The sequence below is a fragment of the Dryobates pubescens genome, chromosome 31 (assembly GCF_014839835.1).
Source record: "Dryobates pubescens isolate bDryPub1 chromosome 31, bDryPub1.pri, whole genome shotgun sequence".
Lineage (NCBI taxonomy): Eukaryota > Metazoa > Chordata > Aves > Piciformes > Picidae > Dryobates > Dryobates pubescens.
The window spans coordinates 8,196,115-8,215,324 of record NC_071642.1 but is presented as its reverse complement, the minus strand read 5'-3'; the positions used below and the strand labels follow the sequence as shown (position 1 = coordinate 8,215,324).

Genomic DNA, 19,210 nt, shown 5'->3' with positions numbered 1-19,210 from the left:
CTAACTATATGTTTTTATTTTCTCGCCTGGCAGCGCTGAGGAAGCACCGGGGGCCGAGGCGCGGGAGGCAGGCAGCGGCCGGCGGCGGTTAGCGGCGCCGGGGCGCGGCGCGCATGCGCGGGCGCGGCGGCCGGGGGCGGTCCTCGGGGCGCAGGCGCGTTCCCGCCCCTGCTGGGCCGGCCGGGCCCCTTCGCCCGCCGCCCGCCATCTTGCGAGGAGCGCCCCGCTCATTGTCCGCCGCTCGGGCTCGGCGGGGCCGGCCGCGCTCGGGCTGCCCAAGGCGTTGAACGGGGCCTCGGGGCCGGCTCGGATTGAAGAGCCGGGGCTGGGCGGGGGCGGCAGCGGCGCCATGGAGGATGAAATGCCCAAGACCCTGTGAGTGGGGAGGGGGCGAGACCGCCTATTGTTCCCGGCTCCGCGGGGAGGGGCGGCCCCGGGCTCCCCTCACGCACGGGGCGGTGAGATCGGGGCTCCGCGGAAGGGCAGCGCCGGTCGCCCCGGCCCCGCGGCCGCCTTCGGTGCCAAAAGAGGTGGGGTGGAACGGCAGCCGGCCCCGGCTCCCCTCAGGGCAGGGGGAGAGCCGCCCGGGGCCGGCTGCGGTCCCTCCGCCCCGTGTCCCGCTGTGCCTCGTCCCCTTCGTGCCTGCCCAGTGCCGCCCCCCCCGGGCCCTCCCGGCACCCCTCGGGAGGGCGGGAGGCCGGGGAGCTGTACCCACACCCCCGGACCCCGTTTTCGCGAGCATCTGGCCGAGTTTGGCCATCCTCGGCTTCTCCTCAGCCCCCGGGGGAGGTGGGGAGGAGGCTGCCCCGGCCTGGGCGCCGCAGCCCCAGTGCCATGTCGAAGACACACGGAGCGGGGGTTCCACCAAAGGGGCACTTGTCCGAGTGTTCGAAGCACGCTGCAAGCCTGTGAACCTCCCCAGGAGCTCGTCCCAGCCCTCGGGCAACTCCTCGCCCTGGGGAAAGAGGTCTCCTGCAATGCCAACCAACTTCCCTGGCGGCGCCGGGCAGCTGCCGCCCGCAGCTGTCAGGAGTTGGGCTTTGGGCTTCGGCTCTGCCACGGTTCCTGCAGCTTGGTTGTGTGAGAGGCACCAGAGAGCTCCTGGCCTCGGGTGGTTTGTGCCTTTTCCCTCTCATCTTCTGGGCTGCTTTTGTCCTCCTCTAGATCAGGGGAATCCTAGACTCCATCCTTTCTGATCCACCTTGGCTTTGATCTCTTGTTCCAGTGCAGGAGTTGGGGCTCTTCAGCCTGGAGAAGGCTCCAGGGAGACCTCAGAGCAGCCTTCCAGTACCTGCAGGGGCTCCAGGAGAGCTGGGGAGGGACTTTGGACAAGGGCTGGGAGTGCCAGGCTGAGGGACAATGGCTTTAAGCTGGGAGGGGGGAGACTGAGACTGGAGATGAGGAAGAAATTCTTGAGAGTGAGGGTGGGGAGAGCCTGGCACAGGTTGCCCAGGGAGGCTGTGGCTACCTCCTGCCTGCAGGTGTTCAAGGCCAGGCTGGCTGAGGCCTTGTGCAAGCTGGGCTGGTGGGAGGTGTCCCTGCCCATGGCAGGGGGCTGGGGACTGGACGATCTTGGAGGTCCCTTCCAGCCTAACCCATTCCATGGGATCCATCCAGTTGAAGGGAGGAAAGAGAAGCAGCAGAGGGAATCTTTCAAGGTGAGGGGAGAGTTTTGCTTCTGGATGGTGGCTGCACCTACCCCAGGGGGTTGATAAATGACTTGGCTGAGCGCAGCACAACACAACTCTTACGTGACTTGGGCCAGCTCCTCTGCTTCGGGCTTGCTGGAGCTGTAAACACCTCCTCCGCCTCCCCCTGGCCCCAGCCCTGTTGTCTTTCTCCTCTCTGCATTCTTGGCACTATTCTTGGGCATCTGCAAACACAGCTCAGACCTGCTGGCATGTTTGTGTGTTCAGTTAGGGAAGATGTTTGGGCTTTTTCTTTTTGGTTTGGTTAGGTTTGGGGTTTGGGGTTTTTTTTTTCCTTCCCACCCCAAACACTCCCTTCCCCCAGTGCCCATGAAATGGGTGCCTGGAGCCTGGTGGGCACCACCTGTGCCCCAGGGAATGGATTGTGCCATCCTTGGGCACGTGCAGCTGGTTGCAGAAAACAGCCATGGGTGGGTTTGGGGGGGAGGGGGGGCAGGGCAGGGTGTTGAGCAACATCCCCCCCTCACCCCCCCCCAAACAACCTTTCTGTCACCCTCAGTGACTTTATCAAGTCACACAAGGTGTTGGGGAGGGGGCAGAGAGTTGTCACAAGCTGAGCTTCACAGATTGTGGCTTTGGAAGGAGCAGCTTGAAGGCAGAAAGTGCTGCTGGAAGGGATTTGAGCCCAGCTGGGCTCTCGAGCCCGTGGGAAAGATTTGCTCACCACTTTTGGTGGTGGTGCTGCAGGAACCCCACCTGGCCGTGGGGCTCGGGGAGTGTTGGCTTGCTGTGCCAGGAGGGGGCCACCAGAGTGGTCTGCAACCTCCCTGTCGTTTCTTGAGGGCCTTCAGCACGTTTAAGTTGTTTTCCTGGAGCGGATTCCAGGCTGCTTTGCTGGGAGGGACTTGTTTTTAGCTGGTTCCACGTCAGCTGTTCCTCCAGGCTGTCAGAGCCTCGCTGGGTGCCTGCTGTAAATGAGTTCCTGGGTAGGCAGCTCCCTTCCACGTGCCAGCAGCCTTCCTTGAAAGCCACTCTTGAGGCAGAGATGATGAATGAGAAGAGCAGGCACAAGGCAGACAGTGTTTTGGACTTGACAAAGCCCTCTTGTGTCTGCCTCTCCTCTCAGGAGGTATTTGTGTGTGCAGGTCGTGTGCTTCTGGTTTACTTTGGGTGCCTAAACCCATGCAGAGGTGCCAGCACCTCTCAGTTTGCAAAGGAACATTGACCAGCTCCTTGAGCAGCCTGGTCTAGTGGAAAGTGTCCCTGCCCAGGGCAGGGGGGGGTTGGAAAATGGATGATCTTGAAGGTCCCTTCCAACCCAAACTGTTCTGTGAATTAATGAGGTTCCCATTAGCAGGGAAGTGAGGGGCAGGAGGGGAGAGAGCTCCTCTATGTGCTGTCCCAGCCTGGCAGGGTCACCTCAGCACTTGGGTGTTTATTACATAAGAGATCCAGGACAAGGTCCAAGGACCCTGCCTCTTGTACCAGGGAGGCTTCATGGTGTGGTTCAGGCACAGCCCCAGTGCAGCACAGGGAGAGCACAGCAGAGAACCCCCGCCCTGGGGTTGTTGCTCAAGGGGGTCCCAGCTCTGTGCTTTTCCATCCACCATGGCACTGCCATGTCCAAGCTAAACCTGCCCTGGCACCACTTGAGGCCATTTCCACTTGTCCTGGCACTTGCTGAGAAGAGCCCAACCCCCTCCTGCCTCCAGTCCCCTTTCAGGGAGTTGTAGAGAGCCAGAAGGTCCCCTCCTCAGCATCCTCTCCCCCAGCTCCCTCAGCTGCTCCTCCCCAGCCCTGTTCTCCAGACCCTTGCCCAGTTTCCATGCCCTTGGCCTCAAGCTGCACCAGAGGAGGTTGAGGTTGGATATTGGGAACAGTTTCTCTGCTGCAAGAGCGCTCAGGGATCGGCACAGGCTGCCCAGGGGGGTGGTGGAGTCCCCAGCCCTGCAGGTGTTGAAGAACCCTGTGGCCCTGGCACGTGGGGCCGTGGTTTGGTGGCCATGGTGGTTGGACTCAGCCCTAGGGGTCTTCACCCAAACAATTCCTGCCTAAAATAGCTCAGGCTATTAATACAGAGCTCCCCAGGTCATGCCAGCACAGCCAGGCTGCGTGGCTCCTGCCCTCCTCTCCTCTGCTCAACCACACGTTCAGGAGGCTGCTCACAGCCTTGTGTCAACAGGAGGAGCAGGAGAGGGCCTTGGGTTTGCTGCCTTCTTGTTGTCTGATGGTGTTTTTGTGCCTCCTGCAGCGGGCTGGGGGGGAGGCTGGGGCTTGGACACGAGCTCTGGCCCAGGGGTTTGCCGCACAGCGTGCCTGTGGGAAGGTGCTGCCACACCTCTGGAGCTGAGGTTTCCCTTTGTGCTGCTGTTACAAATCTTGTGACTGGGGTTCAGCAACAACAAATCCACTCCCACCTGTGGCTTCAGGTGCTGTTTGTCACTGAGGGCCCACACCTCACCTTGCAGTAGGGCTTTGGGTTCTGCTCTGGCCTAGTGAGTCCACCTGGGCTCCCCAGTTGCAGAGGGACAGGGAAGTGCTGGAGAGAGTCCAGGGCAGGCTGGGAAGCTGCTGAGGGGCCTGGAGCAGCTCTGGGAGCAGCAAAGGCTGAGAGCCTGCAGAAGAGCAGCCCCAGAGGGCAGCTGAGCAATGCTCAGCAAGAGCTAAAGGAGCTGTGGGGGCAAGAGGCTGGGGCCAGGCTCTGCTGAGTGCTGCCCAGGGCCAGGCCAAGGGGCAGAGGGCACAAAGTGGCAGCCAGGAGGTTCTCTTTGCCCCTGAGGAGAAAGTTGTTTGTTGTGAGGGTGCTGGAGGCCTGGAGCAGGCTGCCCAGAGAGGTTGTGGAGTCTCCTGGTGTGGAGAGCTCCCAACCCCCCCTGGGCATTGTGCTGCTGGGCAAGCTGCTGGGGGTGCCTCTGGTGGGGCTGGGGGGTTGGCCTGGATGATCTCCAGAGCTGCCTTCCAACCCCTCCACACTGGAGGAGGATGAGGGAAGGACCATCCTTGAGCCTTGGTTCTTGTAAGGCCAATCCAGTGCTCCAGACAAGTTCTGTTTGGACAGGAGCTGACTGAACCAACCACACTTCGTGTCCCAGTCCTGACCTGCTGGGCTGGGTGCTGGGGGAGCAGCTTTGGGCTGTCTTTGCTCACTTGTGGATGAGCACCAGGGTGATGTCTGCTTTGTCTTTGACCCCACAGGTACGTGGGGAACCTGTCCAGAGATGTGACCGAAGCTCTCATCCTGCAGCTCTTCAGCCAGATTGGACCCTGCAAAAACTGCAAAATGATCATGGATGTAAGAGCCTTCCCCTCAGGATTTGCCTCTTTCTCATAGCTCAGGTTTTGGGCTGTGCTTGTGTGCTTCAGAATTCCACTGGGAATACAGCATGAGCATGGCAAAGGGGTGGGATGAGGCTGGAGAGCCCAGGTTGGCATCGTTGGTAGTGAATGGGGTTCACTCCAGTGGGTGGCTGGTGAGCAGTGGTGTGCCCCAGGGCCCACTGCTGAGGCCAGTTCTCTTTAATACCTTCATCAGTGATCTGGATGTGGGGGTCAGGGCTCCCTCAGTCACTCTTCAGGTGACACTAAATTGGAAAGGACCTACAGAGGGACCTGGCCAGGCTGGGTGGATGTGCCACGGCCAGTGGGATGAGGTTCAACAAGGCCAAGGGCTGGCTCCTGCCCTTGGGTCACAACAACACCAGGAAGGCTTCAGGCTGGAAAGTGCCCAGTGGAAAAGGCCCTGGGGGTGCTGGGTGCCAGCAGCTGGATGTTACAGTATAACCTCTTCCCACAGCTGGAGAGGAGCCAGGGGGCACCCAGGTGGCCGAGAAGGCCACCAGCAGCCTGGCCTGGAGCAGCAATAGTGTGGGCAGCAGGAGCAGGGCAGGGATTGTGCCCCTGGGCTGGGCACTGGGGAGGCCACACCTCGAGTGCTGGGCTCAGGGTTGGGCTCCTGACTGCCAGAAGGACTTTGAGGGCTGGGGCAGGGCCAGAGAAGGGCAAGGAAGGTGGGGAAGGGTCTGGAGAAGAGGGCTGGGGAGGAGCAGCTGATGGAGCTTGGGGTGTTGAGCCTAGAGAAAAGGAGGCTGAGAGGAGGCCTTCAGGCTCTCTGCAACTCCCTGAAAGGTGGCTGGAGCCAGGTTGGGGTTATTCACCCAAAGAAAAAGGGGCAGGACAAGAGGAAAAGGCCTCAAGTTGCCCCTCCCTGGAGGTGCTCAAGGCCAGGCTGGATGAGGCCTGGAGCAGCCTGGGCCGGTGGGAGGTGTCCCTGCCCGCAGCAGGGGCTTGGACATTTCAGGTCCCTTCCAACCCAACCCATTCCATGCGCCTGTGACCTCAGGATGTTCAGATGTGCTGAAGGAGGAGCTGGGGAGGGCAGGGAGGCTTGCAGCTGTGTGGGGGCTGTGTCAGTCACCCCCTGGCTGTCTCTCTCCTCAGACAGCTGGCAACGATCCCTACTGCTTCGTGGAGTTCTACGAGCACCGGCACGCGGCGGCCGCGCTGGCTGCCATGAACGGCCGGAAGATAATGGGTAAGGTAAGCTGTCCTGTCTACAGGGTGAGTTGGAGCTGGCAGCAGGCTGGCTTGGGTGGCCTGGGGGGCAAATCTTGTCACCTGAGGCCGAGTGGGTGCCCTGAAGCGGGCACAGACCCTCTGCCTGGAGAGGTCCCCGTGACGCGACTGAGAAAAGCTGGTTCAGAGGGTTGAAGGAAGGGAGGTGGTGGTGTGGAGCTGGGAGGGCTCAGGGGCAGGGAGCACAATGAGGGTTTGGCTGCCAGGCTGAGCAGGAGATTCCTCACTTCCTACCCTGAGAAAAGGGCTTTTGCTATCTGAAAGTGAGGAGGAACACCTCAGGAGGTTCTGCCTCGACACGAGAAAGTTGTTTGGAGTGAGGGTGCTGGAGGCCTGCAGCAGGCTGCCCAGAGAGGTTGCGGAGTCTCCTCTAGTGAACTCCCAGCCCCACCTGGCCACTGATCCGGGGCAAGCTGCTGTGGGTGCCCCTGCTGGAGCAGGGAGGGATTCCAGCCACCCCAGAATCCCCAGGCTGCAGGTCTGTTTCCCAGCTTTCTTCTTAACCGGTGTAACAGGGTCTGGAAGAACAAACCCTCTGCTGAGGAAGGGACCTTAACCTTCAGCTTTTTCCCCTCAAAGCTGCACCTCTGGTGCCCCTGTAGTGTTGGAGGTAGCTTGAGCTTGGGTGGGACTTGGTTGATCTAATCTCAGCAACTGACATTTGCAGGAGGTCAAAGTCAACTGGGCGACCACCCCCAGCAGCCAGAAGAAAGACACCAGCAGTAAGTGTTGCTTTCAGAGCCTCTCTTGATTTGCACCACCAGCACTCCTGAAAACCTAACCACTTACAGTCCTCTGCTTGGCTGCAGTGATCTTGGGGTCCTCATCCTAAGAGATCAATTAATGTCTCAGTGTTAATCAATTCAAGAACAAATTGAGGTAGTACCCCTGGCATCACCCAGCTGGCACGAGGTAATGGTGAGCTCTTAAACATAGAGTCACCGAATCCCAGCCTGGTTTGGGTTGAAGGAACTTTTAAGCTCATTCAGCCCAGCCCCCCTGCAGTCAGCAGGGACATCCCCAACCACAGCAGGTTCCTCACAGCCCCAGAAAATCTGACCTGGGATGGTGCAGCTCTCACCTCTCTGGGCAACCTGGGCCACCCTCAACATCAAACATTTCCTCCTCCTCTCTGGTTTGCATCCCCCTCTTTCAGCTGAAGCCATCCCCCCTTGTCCTGTCATGACAGGCTCTGCTCAAAACTCTGTCCCCAGCTCTCTTCTTGGCCCCTTTAAGCACTGCAAGGCCACCAGAAGGTCTTCCTGGAGCTTTCTCCTCTCCAGGCTGAACAACTCCAACCTTCTCAGCCTGGCCTCACAGCAGAGGGCTTCCAGAAAGTTCTTCACAGGGAAGGGTTGTCAGAGCCTGGCCCAGGCTGCCCAGGGAGGTGGCTGCATCCCCATCCCTGGAGGTGTTTCAAAGCTGCAGAGAGGTGGTGCCGATGGCCATGGTTCAGCCCCAGCCTTGGCAGAGCTTGGCCTGGATGATCTCAAAGGGCTTTTCCACCCAGCCCCACTCTGTGCCTCTATGAAGCCAAAGGTTTCAGAAGTTGTTCAGTGAGCACTGACTGATCCCAGGAGCAGTTTGTGAAATCCAAAGTGTCACTTGCAGCACCCTTCACACCACTGGCTGTGGCACTGCCCAGTGAGGGATGTGTTGGGAGCAGCTGTCCCACTGAACTGGCAGCAGGTTTGGGCTCCTCGCAGGATGTTGAGGGCTGGAGCAGGGCCAGAGAAGGGCAAGGAAGCTGGGGAAGGGTCTGGAGAACAGGTCTGGGGATGAGCAGCTGAGGGACCTGGGGGTGCCAAGACAGGAAGAGGAGGCTGAGGGGAGAGCTTCAGGCTCTCTACAGCTCCCTGAAAGGCTGAAGCTGTGTGGCGTGGGCTCTTCTCCCAAGGGACAGGACAGGAGGAGATGGCCTCAGCTTGCTCCAGGGGAGGTTTAGTTGGATATTAGGAAGAATTTCTTCACTGCAGGAGTGGTCAGGCATTGGCACAGGCTGCCCAGGGGGGTGGTGGAGTCCCTGTCCCTGGAGGTGTTGAAGAGCCCTGGGGCCATGGTTTGGTGGCCAGGGTGGTGCTGGGTTGCTGGTTGGACCGGGTGAGCTCAGAGGCCTTCTCCACCCCCAAGATTCACTTAGTGAGAATTAGCTTTGTGGTCCCCTCTGTTGCTGGTGTGGTTTTGCACACCCAGTGGGCAGCTGTGCTCTCTGAAGCCCTGACCTCCTTTCTTTGTCTTCCCTTCCCAAGACCATTTCCATGTCTTTGTTGGAGACCTCAGCCCAGAGATCACCACCGAAGACATCAAAGCAGCCTTCGCGCCCTTCGGCAGGATATCGTAAGTCCTCTGCTACTCGCTCTGCCTTCTCTCTCCTCCTGCATGGAGGCACCTCAGGGTTCAGTGAGGAACTCCAGGAGTTGGCAGCAGCTCACCTTGAGCTGCTCATCCAGCAACCTTGGCCACCAAGCAGGGATGTTGTAACCAGAGTCCTTTAGAGCAGAGGCGTCCAGCGTGGGCTGGCTGCGACTCCTGCACCCGGGGTCCGTCCCTCTCTGCTCAGGTCACCGTCACACCACGCAGCTTGTGGCTGCTTGAATCCCTTCTTGGGAGGCTTTGCAGTAACCCATATCATTTTTTTTTTTCCACTTAAATCCCTTTTTCCCCCCCCTTCCCCTTAAACCAAACCATTTTTATAACCTCCTCAGGGCCATCCAGAGGCTACCTCGAAGCATCTGGTGCTGGGGGCAACACAAAGCCTTGAGCTGAAGGGCTCAACCCAAAGCTGTGGGACATTTTGGGGGCAAGGAGATGCCCAGATGCCCTGGTGCCCCTTGGTGGCACAGTGTGTGGCACTCAGGGTGTAGCAGAGTAAGGAGAAGGTTCCTTCATTCCAGCCTCCAAATGTAAACCATTAATTTTCCTTGTAGTGTTGTCTGTACTGGACATTGGAGTTTCTTGATGGTGGTGTAAGACCATAAAGTGCTTTGGAGTGTTGGGTAGTGAAGCATTTAATTGAAGTAAGTTTGGTTTATTTTGTTGTTTTTGTTATTTCATTTTTTTTTTCATCTCCCCCACCCACCCCTCAGAGCCCAGTGGTTCACTCTCCTCAATGTCAGCTTCGTGTCTTCCTCTGCTAAGGGTTACAAACCAAAGGTGTCACCAAGAGCCTGACATGCTTCAGGCCATCAAACACTCAGCTGCACCTCTTGTCACCCAGGGAGGGCTCCCAAGGAGTCACAGAATCATGGAATGGTTTGGCTTGGGAAGGACCACCAAGATCATCCAGTCCAACCATAACCCAGCACCACATGGCCACCAAACCATGGCCCCAAGTGCTATGGCCACAGGTTTCTTGAGCACCTTCAGGGATGGGGACTCCACCACCTCTGGTTTATCCTCTGGCCAGGTGTGCTCTGGGTGGAATCACAGAATGGTTTGGGTTGGAAAGGACCTTAAAGGGCATCCAGTTCCAACCCCCCTGCCACCTCCCACCAGCCCAGGTTGCTCAGGGCCCCATCCAGCCCAGTCTTGGACACCTCCAGGGAGGGAGCATCCAAAAGGATTGTGGAGTGTCAGCTGGGGAGTGTGAAATCACTGCTCCATGTGCCTGGGGCCATCCTAGCTGTTCCATCCTTGGGGAGATTTAGACTGGACATTAGGGAGAAGTTTTCTACTGTGAGGGTGGTGGAATGCTGGAACAGGTTGCCCAGGGAGGTGGTGGAGACCCCATCGCTGGAGGTGTTCAAGGTCAGGCGGAGGGAGCTGGGGATGTGCAGCCTGGAGAAGAGAAGGCTCCAGGGGGACATCAGAGCTGCCTGCCAGGACCTGAAGGGATCCTCCAGAAAGGCTGCAGAGAGACTTCTGCTGAGGCTGTCTAGAGCCAGGCCAAAGGCAAATGGTTTGAAGCTGAGGCAGAGCAGGGTTAGAGTGGAGCTGAGGAAGAAGCTCTTCAGTGTGAGGGTGGTGAGAGTCTGGCACAGACTGCCCAGGGAGATTGGGGCTGCCTCCTGGCTGGGTTTGTTCAAAGCCACATTGGATGAGGCCTTGAGCAGCTGAGTCTAGCTGGGAGGTGTCCCTGCCCATGGCAGGGAGTTTGGAGTAGATGATCTCTGAGGTCCCTTCCAACCTGAGCCAGCATTCTATGGTTGATGGAGCTCTGAGCAACCTGCTCTAGTTAGGGATGTCCCTGCTGACTGCTGGGGGGTTGGACAAGATGACCTTTAAAGGTCCCTTCCAATCCAAACCTTTCCATGATTCTGTGTTCTCTAGGAGCACTTCCTGTGGTGGTGACAGAGAGGGGGAAGTGCTGCCCCTGCTTTGAGGGGCACTCAGCACCCAGGCTTGGACTTCACCCATGGAAAACTCTGGTTCATCCTGACCCTCCAGCCCCAAAACTCAGCTCTTTTCCTCCCACAAAAGCCATAGGTTGAGAATGATCCCCATGAGAAGGTCTCCTTCCAAACCCCAGGGACTGAACACACAACCCAAGGAGCCTCCAGCCTCTCCTTGTTTAAATCCCACCTGGATTAAACCCCACTGCTGCTGTCTCCTCAAGTGGTGGAATGAAGTGACTTTAACTTCCCCTGTTCCTCCTCAGCTCCTCATTTCCTGCAGTGTGCTGGACATACTTCCTGAGTTCTCTTGACTTTGCTTCAGGTTATTTTTGGAGAGGGGGGGTTCAAACTCAGCTTTTGGTTGAACACCAACCCAAGAGCCTGAACACCCTGGGGGATGCTCTGCCTCTGGGGGTTTGGAGCACTGTTTGCAGCCCATTTGGGGTTTTTTTTGGTTGTGGTTTCTCTTTGTGCTGGCTCTCCTCAGCTTTTCACCACTTCTCAAGCCTTTGGTGGTGGTTGTTTTTTTGGCAAACTTTTCAGTTGAGGGTAAGTAGAGATGAGTTCTGCCACCCCCCTGCCTCTCCAGGCTCTTCAGAGCAAGCAGCTTCCAAGTTTCCCTCAATGGCTCTTCTCAGGCAATTTGGGATGTAGGACCCCAGCTCTGAGCTAAAACAGGGGGGGTTGGGGGGGTGACCCTCAATTTGGGCTCAAATGGGGATGTGGCCCCAAATCTGAGCTCAAACAGGGGAGGTGACCCTAAATTTGAGCTAAAAAGGGGAGGTGACCCCAAATCTGAGCTCAAACAGGGAGATGTGACCCTAAATTTGAGCTAAAAAGGGGGGGCTGACCCCAAATCTCAGCTGAAACAGGGGGATGTGACCCTAAATTTGGGTTCAAATGGGGGTTGACCACAAATCTGAGCTGAAATAGGGGAGGTGACCCTAAATCTGAGCTGAAACAGGGGAATGTCACCCTAAATTTGGTCTCAGATGTGGGTGTGACCCCAAATCTGAGCTGAAACAAGGGAGGTGACCCCAAATCTGAGCTGAAACAAGGGAGGTGACCCCAAATCTGAGCTGAAACAGGGGGATGTGACCCTAAATTTGAGCTAAAACTGAGATGTGACCCAAAATCTGAGTTGAAACAGGGGTGTGTGACCCTAAATTTGGGCTCAAATGGGGGTATGACCCAAAACCTGAGCTCAAACAGGGGGATGTGACCCTAAATTTGGGCTCAAATGGGGGTATGACCCAAAACCTGAGCTCAAACAGGGGGATGTGACCCTAACTTTGAGCTAAAATGGAGATGTGACCCTGAATTTGAGCAAAACCAGGGGGATGTGACCTCCAATTTGAGCTAAGACATGAGGGGGTGACCCTAAATCTGAGCTAAAACAGGGAGAAGTGACCTCAAATTTGACCTAAAACAGGGGGATGTGACCCCAAATCTGAGCTAAAATGGGGCTGTGACCTCAATTTTGGGCTATAACAGGGGAAAGTGACCTTAAATCTGAGCTAAAATGGGAATGTGACCCCAAATTTGGGCTAAACCAGGGGGATATGACCTCAAATTTGGGCTAAACCAGGGGAATGTGCCCCCAAATCTGGCCAAAAGGAGGCAAAATGAATGGAAGGGGGGATTAAAAAGGGGCAAAGGTGGAAGAAAAGGGTGAAGGTGAAGAAAGAAGGGGGAGGAGGAAAGCAGAGGATGAAGAGGGAAGGGGAAAAAAAGGGCAAAGGGAAGAAAAAAGGGGAAGGAGGAAGAATAAAGGGTGAAGGGGAAATGCAAAAGGGTGAAGTGAGGAAGAAAAAAAGGGGAAGGGGAATAAAGGAAGGGGGAGAAAAGGAGGGGAGATAAAAGGATGAAGGGGGAAGAAAAGGAAGGGGGAAGAAGAAGGATCAAAGAAGGGGAGAAGAGGGAAGGAAAAAAGAGGGAAAGAAGGAGGAAAAAAATGAGGGGGAAGGAAAAAAGGTGGGGGGGGAACCAAAAAGGGCAAAGGGAGACAGAAAGAAGAAAGGGTGCAGTGGGAAAAGAAAAGGACAAAGGGGGGAGAAAAAAGGGCAAAGGGGAACCTCCCAGAGAGGAGAGCAAGACGGTTTCTGCTGGAGCTTTGGCTGAAGCCTTCCCCTGGGGCCTGTGGTGCTGGAGTTAGCTCTGTGGGCCAAGCTCAGCCATGGTTTGGCTGTAAGGCTCCACAAGAGGAGTCTAAGGAACCTCCTCATGGCTGTGACTTTCCTGACCAGCACACAAGGGGTTGGTTCCCACGAGCCTGATCCCTGCTTCACCTCTCCCTAGTGACCCCCACAGCAGGAACATCTCCCAGCCAGGAAATTGCCTGAGGAGAGCCAGGGAGCAGCCTGCCAGCAGCAGGGCTTAGCTCTGCCTGGCTGCCTTCTGCCTCTCCCCTCCATCTCCAACCACAGGCCTGTGGTGGTTTTGCAGAGTGCCTCTGCAGAAGGAGACAGAATGGCCTTGGCCAACCACAAGCTCCACTTAACAAGGGACAAACTTTATAGTTCCTTCTTTACTCCTTTGCCTTTAAACATCTCCCTGCTTGCCAACCAGTCCCTGGGTGCCTGCTGGCATGCAGCTGCAGTTGATGTGTGCTAACCTTAGCTCCAAGGCTTGGCTTTGGGACAGGGGGTTTGTTCCTTCAATCGTGGGGTTTTTTTTCCCCTCAATCTCTCTGCCCCTGGTCCCAGAAAGGGGGAAGGAAGTCAAGCATTCAGTCCATTCTTTTCATTGTTTTCATTGTTGGGTTTGGGTTTAATCCTTTTTGGCCTCTTCTAACCAGCCTTGAGGAGGTGGAAATGATGTGTGGACAACCTGCACGCTTCAAGAGAGCCCTTCAGCCTCCTGCCCTCAGCCCTTCTCCTCCAGAGCTGCTCTGCCCATGCTTTTCTGTCCTTAAAGAGCCTTTGGGAGTGGGAGCTGGTTTACCTTAATGAATTAGAGGAGCTCTTTGGTTTGCATGTTGACACCAGTTAAGTTTTCATGTGGCTGCTGGCAGAGCCTTTAGCCAAGCTGGTTTGGGGTGGTTGTTTTTTAGAGCTGAGAAGCCTTTTGCTGTGCAACCCAATAAAAAGCAGCTGCTGGTAGTGAAGGTGGAGGATGAAGATGAAGCTGTTAGGTGTGGCTTGAGTTGTCCTGGTTGGTCCCAGGTGTCCTCTGAGAGGTGCTGAGCTGCTGCTTGTTTCTCCCTTGTAGAGACGCCCGGGTGGTGAAGGACATGGCCACAGGGAAGTCCAAGGGCTATGGCTTTGTCTCCTTCTTCAATAAGTGGGTGAGTGGTTCCTAGAGTCATGTGGAATGGCTTGGCTTGGAAAGGGACCTTCAAGGTCATCCAGTTCCAACCCCCCTGCCATTGGCAGGGACACCTCCCACCCAGCCCAGGCTGCTGGGCTGCTCAGCTCCTTGCAGCAGCCACGCCAGGGAAGGAATAGAATCAGGGAATCCTAAACTGGTTTGGGTTGAAAGGACCTTTAAAGCTCATCCAAGTCCAAGCCCCCTGCAGCCAGCAGGGACATCTCTAACTAGACCAAGTTGCTCAGAGCCCCAAGCAACCTAATCTGGATTGGTGCCAGGGATGGGGCAGCTCTCACCTCTCTAGGCAAGCTGGGCCAGGCTCTCACCAGCCTCAGTGTCAAACATTTCTTCCTTCTCATCAGTCTGACTCTCCCAGTTTGAGTTCAGACATCCCCCCCTTGGCCTGTCACAGAAGGCCCTGCTAAAAACTCTGTCCCCAGCTTTCTGATCAGCCCTTGAAGCACTGAAAAGCCACCAGAAGGTCTCCCTGGAGCCTTCTCCAAGCTGAACACCTCCAACTCTCTCAGCTTGGCCTCCCAGCAGAGCCCTTCCAGCCCTCCAGCATTGCTGTGGCCTCCTCTGGCCCCTTTCCACCAGGTCCCTGTCTGTGCTGAGGGCTCCGGAGCTGTCCCAGCACTGCAGGGGGGTCTCAGCAGAGCACAGCAGAGGGGCAGAATCCCCTCCTTGCCCCTGCCCACACTGCTGGGGATCAGCCCAGGCCAGGCTGGGGCTGGGCTGGGAGCAGAGTCCTGTGGTCCCAACCTCCACCCAGCTTCACTTTCCCTCCTGCTTCTCTCTGTTGCTGGGACTCAGCTATGGCTTTAGCATTCCTAAAGCAAGTGGTGGGTGACACCCACGTGAGTGATGCCCAGGCATGGCCAAGTGACCACCCCTCTGGTGTGCATCAGGAGGGGCACTGGGTGAAGCCTGCCAGTGTCCCTCAGCCTGCCTCAGTCCCCTTCTTCTGCAGCTGGGCTGCTTCTGGCACCTTGCAGGCATGGGGCAGGGTGGGCGTGGGGACATCATTCAGTTGGCTCCAGCACCACTGGTGGCTTTTCTTCTCTCCCCACCTGCTGGGCAGGATGCAGAGAATGCCATCCAGCAGATGGGTGGCCAGTGGCTTGGGGGAAGGCAAATCAGAACCAACTGGGCCACCAGGAAACCTCCAGCTCCAAAGAGCACATTTGAAAGTAAGTCCTTGGGGATGTGGGACTTTGGCAGCCTCCTGAGGAGGGGAGAAGGGCAGGGGCAGGACTGCAGGAGGGGGAGAAGCAGCTACAGGGGACAGAGAGTCCCTCGAACAGCGTCCAGCCTGCTGAGTTAAGGAGCTCAGGAGCTTCCCAGTTACACTGGGGAGGGGGCTCCTGGTTGCCACCACAGGGGGAGGGTCCTTTGGCTTCTGCCCCATCTTCTCACCTCTGCTTGCAGAGCTTTTCGTGGGCATCCAAAGAGGGACCTGGGAGGAGGGCCCTGTGGGGACGCAGGAGCTCCTGGGCAGGCGTTTGCTGTTGGTGCTCAGCCTGTGGAGCCAGGCTGGGCTGGGGATGATGTGGCTGTGCCAGGGCTTTGCTCCACTCACCAGCTCCTCCCATCTCTCGAAGCCAACACCAAACAGCTCTCCTACGAGGAGGTGGTCAACCAGTCCAGCCCCAGCAACTGCACGGTGTACTGCGGGGGAGTGACGTCAGGGCTCACAGGTACTGTGGCCTCCTCCACCGCCACCCCCTGCCCTGCCAGCTCTCTTGGGCTTGCTGGCTGGCTGGCCCTCACTCTGCTGCTCTCTGTCTCTTCCCTTCCTGCTGCAGAGCAGCTCATGCGCCAGACCTTCTCCCCCTTTGGGCAGATCATGGAGATCAGAGTCTTCCCGGACAAAGGCTACTCCTTCGTCAGGTGGGTTCCTGGGGTGCTGAGGGGGTCAGGGAGCTCGTGGAGGCCTGGAAGGGGTTGGGCTGGAAGGGACCTCCGAGATCATCCACTTCCAATCCCCCTGCTGTGGGCAGGGACACCTCCCACCAGCCCAGCTTGCTCAAGGCCTCATCCAGCCTGGCCTTGAACACCTCCAGGCAGGAGGCAACCACAGCCTTCCTGGGCAGCCTGTGCCAGTGTCTCCTCACCCTCTCTGTCCAGAATCCCTTCCTAATCTCCAGTCTAAGTCTGCCCTCCTCAGGCTTCAATCCCTTGCCCCTCATCCTACAAGCCCTTGTCAAAAGTCCATTCCCAGCTCTCCTGTAGCCCAGATACTGAGCTGCTCAGGTACTGGAAGGCAGCTCTAAGGTCTCCCCCAAGCCTTCTCTTCTCCAGGCTGAACAGCCCCAACTCTCTCAGCCTGTCCCTGTCTGGGAGGGTCTCCAGCCCTCTGATCATCTTTGTGGCCTCCTCTGGACCCACCCCAGCAGCTCCAGGTCCTTCTTCTCTTGGAGCACCATAACTGGATGCAGTGCTTCAGGTGGGGTTTCACCAGAGCAGATGATTGATGGTTTCAAGCCATTTTCATTCAAGTTGTGGTTTCCCCCTCCTTGGAGGTGTTGAAGGCCAGGTTGGATGAGGCCTTGAGCAGGCTGGGCTGGTGGGAGGTGTCCCTGCCCATGGCAGGGGGTTGGAGCTGGATGAGCTTGAAGGTCCCTTCCGACCCAACTCATTCCCTGCTGGGTGGGAGTACGCCAGGCTGGAGGGGGTTTGTTAGAGCAGCTGGCTGGATGTTCTCCCAGCACCCAGCTGGGTGCTGAGCTGTGGGGATGACTCCCTGGGGGTCGCCTCTGGCTGTTCCTCACCCAGCTGTCCCTCTCAGCAGCATCTGTGTGTGCCACAGGTTTAACTCCCACGAGAGCGCCGCTCACGCCATCGTCTCCGTCAACGGGACCACTATAGAAGGTCACATTGTGAAGTGCTACTGGGGCAAGGAGACACCAGACATGATCAGTCCTGTCCAGCAGGTCAGAACTTCTCCTCTGCTACCTAAGTCTTTGCTGGAAACCTCTTGAAGTGGTTGTAAATCCTCTGCTGTGCTGCATGTCACTGCTGATAGGCCTTACACCCAAGCGAGGCACTGAAGGGTTGTGGTGGAAGAACAAACAAATTCTTGACAAGGGGGTGAGACACTGGCACAGGTTGCCCAGGGAGGTTGTGGATGTCAGGCTGGATGAAGCCTTGAGCAACCTATGCTGGTGGGAAGTGTCCCTGCCCATGGCAGGGGGGTTGGAACTGGACGATCTTGAAGGTCCCTTCTGAGCCAACCCATTCTGTGACTCTGAATCATCAAGTCCAACCCTTCCCCCAGCACTGCCAAGGCACCACCACCCCATGGCCCTCAGCACCACAGCTCCAGGGCTTTGAAACCCCTCCAGGGATGGGGACTCCACCACTGCCCTGGGCAAACTGGGCCAGGCCTGGACAACCCTCAAAGGGAAGAAATTGTTCCTCCAACCTGAACCTGCCCTGGGGCAGCTTGAGGCTGTTTCCTCTTGTCCTATCACCTATTCCTTGGCAGAAGAGCCCAACCCCCACCTGGCTCCAACCTTCTCTCAGGGAGCTGTAGAGAGCCAGAAGGTCTCCCCTCAGCCTCCTCTGCTCCAGGCTCAACCCCCCCCAGCTCCCTCAGCTGCTCCTCCCCAGCCCTGTTCTCCAGACCCTTCCCCAGCTCTGTTGCTCTTGTCAAAATGTAAACTTCTGGAGATAGCTCCCCCCACAGTGTGCAGCAGCCTGTAGCCTGTTGGTGGCTGGAGCTGCTGCTGACTCTGGGTGCTTGCCTTGCAGAGCCAGATCAGCTACCCTCCGGCCTATGGGCAGTGGGGGCAGTGGTATGGCAGTGCCCAGCTCGGCCAGTATGTGCCCAACGGCTGGCAGGTGCCTGCCTACGGCGTGTATGGGCAGGCCTGGAACCAGCAGGGCTTCAAGTGAGTATTGCATGGAGTGCTTCAGGTTGGAAAAGACCCTTAGGATTGAGCCCAACATCACCCCAGCATGGCCAGGGCACGGCCAGGGCACCAAACCATGGCCCTCAGCACCACAGCTCCAAGGCTTCAGCCCCTCCAGGGATGGAGACTCCACCACTGCCCTGGGCAGCCTGGGCCAGGCCTGGAGGACCCTCAAGGGGAAGAAATTGTTCTTCATGGCCAAGCTGAACCTGCCCTGGGGCAACTTGAGGCCATTTCCTCTGGTCCTGTTCTTTGGCAGAAGAGCCCAACCTCCACCTTATTCTAGCCTCCTTTCAGGGAGTTGTAGAGAGCCAGAAGGTCTCCCCTCAGCCTCCTCTGCTCCAGGCTCCAACACCCCCAGCTCCCTCAGCTGCTCATCCCCAGCCCTCTTCTCCAGACTCTTCCCCAGCTTCCTTGCCCTTCTCTGGCCCTGCTCCAGCCCTCAAAGTCCTTCTGGCAGTGAGGAGCCCAACCCTGAGCCCAGCACTCAAGCTGTGGCTTCCCCAGGGGCACAATCCCTGCCCTGCTCCTGCTGCCCACACCATTGTTTCTCCAGGCCAAGCTGCTGGTGACCTTCTTGGCCACCTGGGCACCCCCTGGCTCCTCTCCAGCTGCTGCCACCCAGCACCCCCAGGGCCTTTTCCCCACCAGGCACTTCCCAGCCTGGAGCCTCCCTTGGGGTTGCTGTGCCCCAAGGACAGGACCCAGCCCTCGGCCCTGTTGAACCTCATCCCACTGGCCTTGGCACATCCACCCAGCCTGGCACAGGTCCCCTCTGCTGGGGTCCTCTGTGGAGGCTCATTGGAGGCTAACCGAAATGGGTGGAGATTCCGGGGCGGGGGGGAGGAGGGGAGGGGCATCAGGCCTATGGAGTGGTGTCGATCGCCCTCGTTAAGCTCTGGCTCACTGACCAGGTTTTGTTCTCCTTAACGACAGCCAAACACAGTCCTCGGCGGCGTGGATGGGCACCGGCTACGGAGTGCAGCCCCCGCAGGGCCAGAACGGGAGCGTGGCCGGGTACCGGGTGGCGGGCTTCGAGACACCGTGAGGGGGAGCAAAGCCCCAGCTGGGGATCTCCACCTTTCTAATTTATTGCAGAGAAACAAACAAACAAACAACATAAAGAGAGGGGGGGGGGGAAGACCACCCCACCCCGCAAAAATCGACGTTGTTTTAATCATGAAATTGTTCATCCACTTTGGGGAAAAACGACAGAAAGAAGCAAAAAATAACCCACCACACCCAGGAAACTTACCCCCAAAACGAGATGCTGGATGTCTGCCAAGCTTGGCCTTTTAGTTTTGTGTCCCCCTTTGCCATGTTGGTGTTTTGGTTTGGTTTCCCTTCCTCTCCCTCTCCTCCTCTCCCTCTCCTCCTCTCCCTCTCCTCCTCTCCCTCTCCTCCTCTCCCTCTCCTCCTCTCCCTCTCCTCC

General features: G+C 57.6%; 1 protein-coding gene across 5 annotated transcripts; it reads left to right on the top strand.

Annotated features, from left to right (window-relative positions):
* Positions 1 to 202: 202 nt before the first annotated feature.
* On the top strand, positions 203 to 18,898 carry TIA1 (TIA1 cytotoxic granule associated RNA binding protein). Of its 5 annotated transcripts, none has more exons than XM_054175259.1 (12): positions 203 to 375; positions 4,845 to 4,941; positions 6,087 to 6,185; positions 6,889 to 6,943; positions 8,471 to 8,558; positions 13,766 to 13,841; positions 14,946 to 15,054; positions 15,466 to 15,561; positions 15,670 to 15,754; positions 16,674 to 16,797; positions 17,618 to 17,757; positions 18,715 to 18,898. In XM_054175259.1, the coding sequence occupies exons 1-12, from the start codon at positions 350 to 352 to the stop codon at positions 18,824 to 18,826; spliced, it is 1,107 nt and encodes a 368-aa protein (XP_054031234.1). In that variant the 5' UTR covers positions 203 to 349; the 3' UTR covers positions 18,827 to 18,898. The 5 variants fall into 5 exon arrangements, with proteins under 5 accessions (XP_054031234.1, XP_054031235.1, XP_054031238.1 ...); XM_054175261.1 differs by having other exon boundaries at positions 372 to 375; positions 6,091 to 6,185; XM_054175260.1 differs by lacking the exon at positions 8,471 to 8,558 and having other exon boundaries at positions 6,087 to 6,180.
* The last annotated feature ends 312 nt before the right edge of the window (positions 18,899 to 19,210 follow it).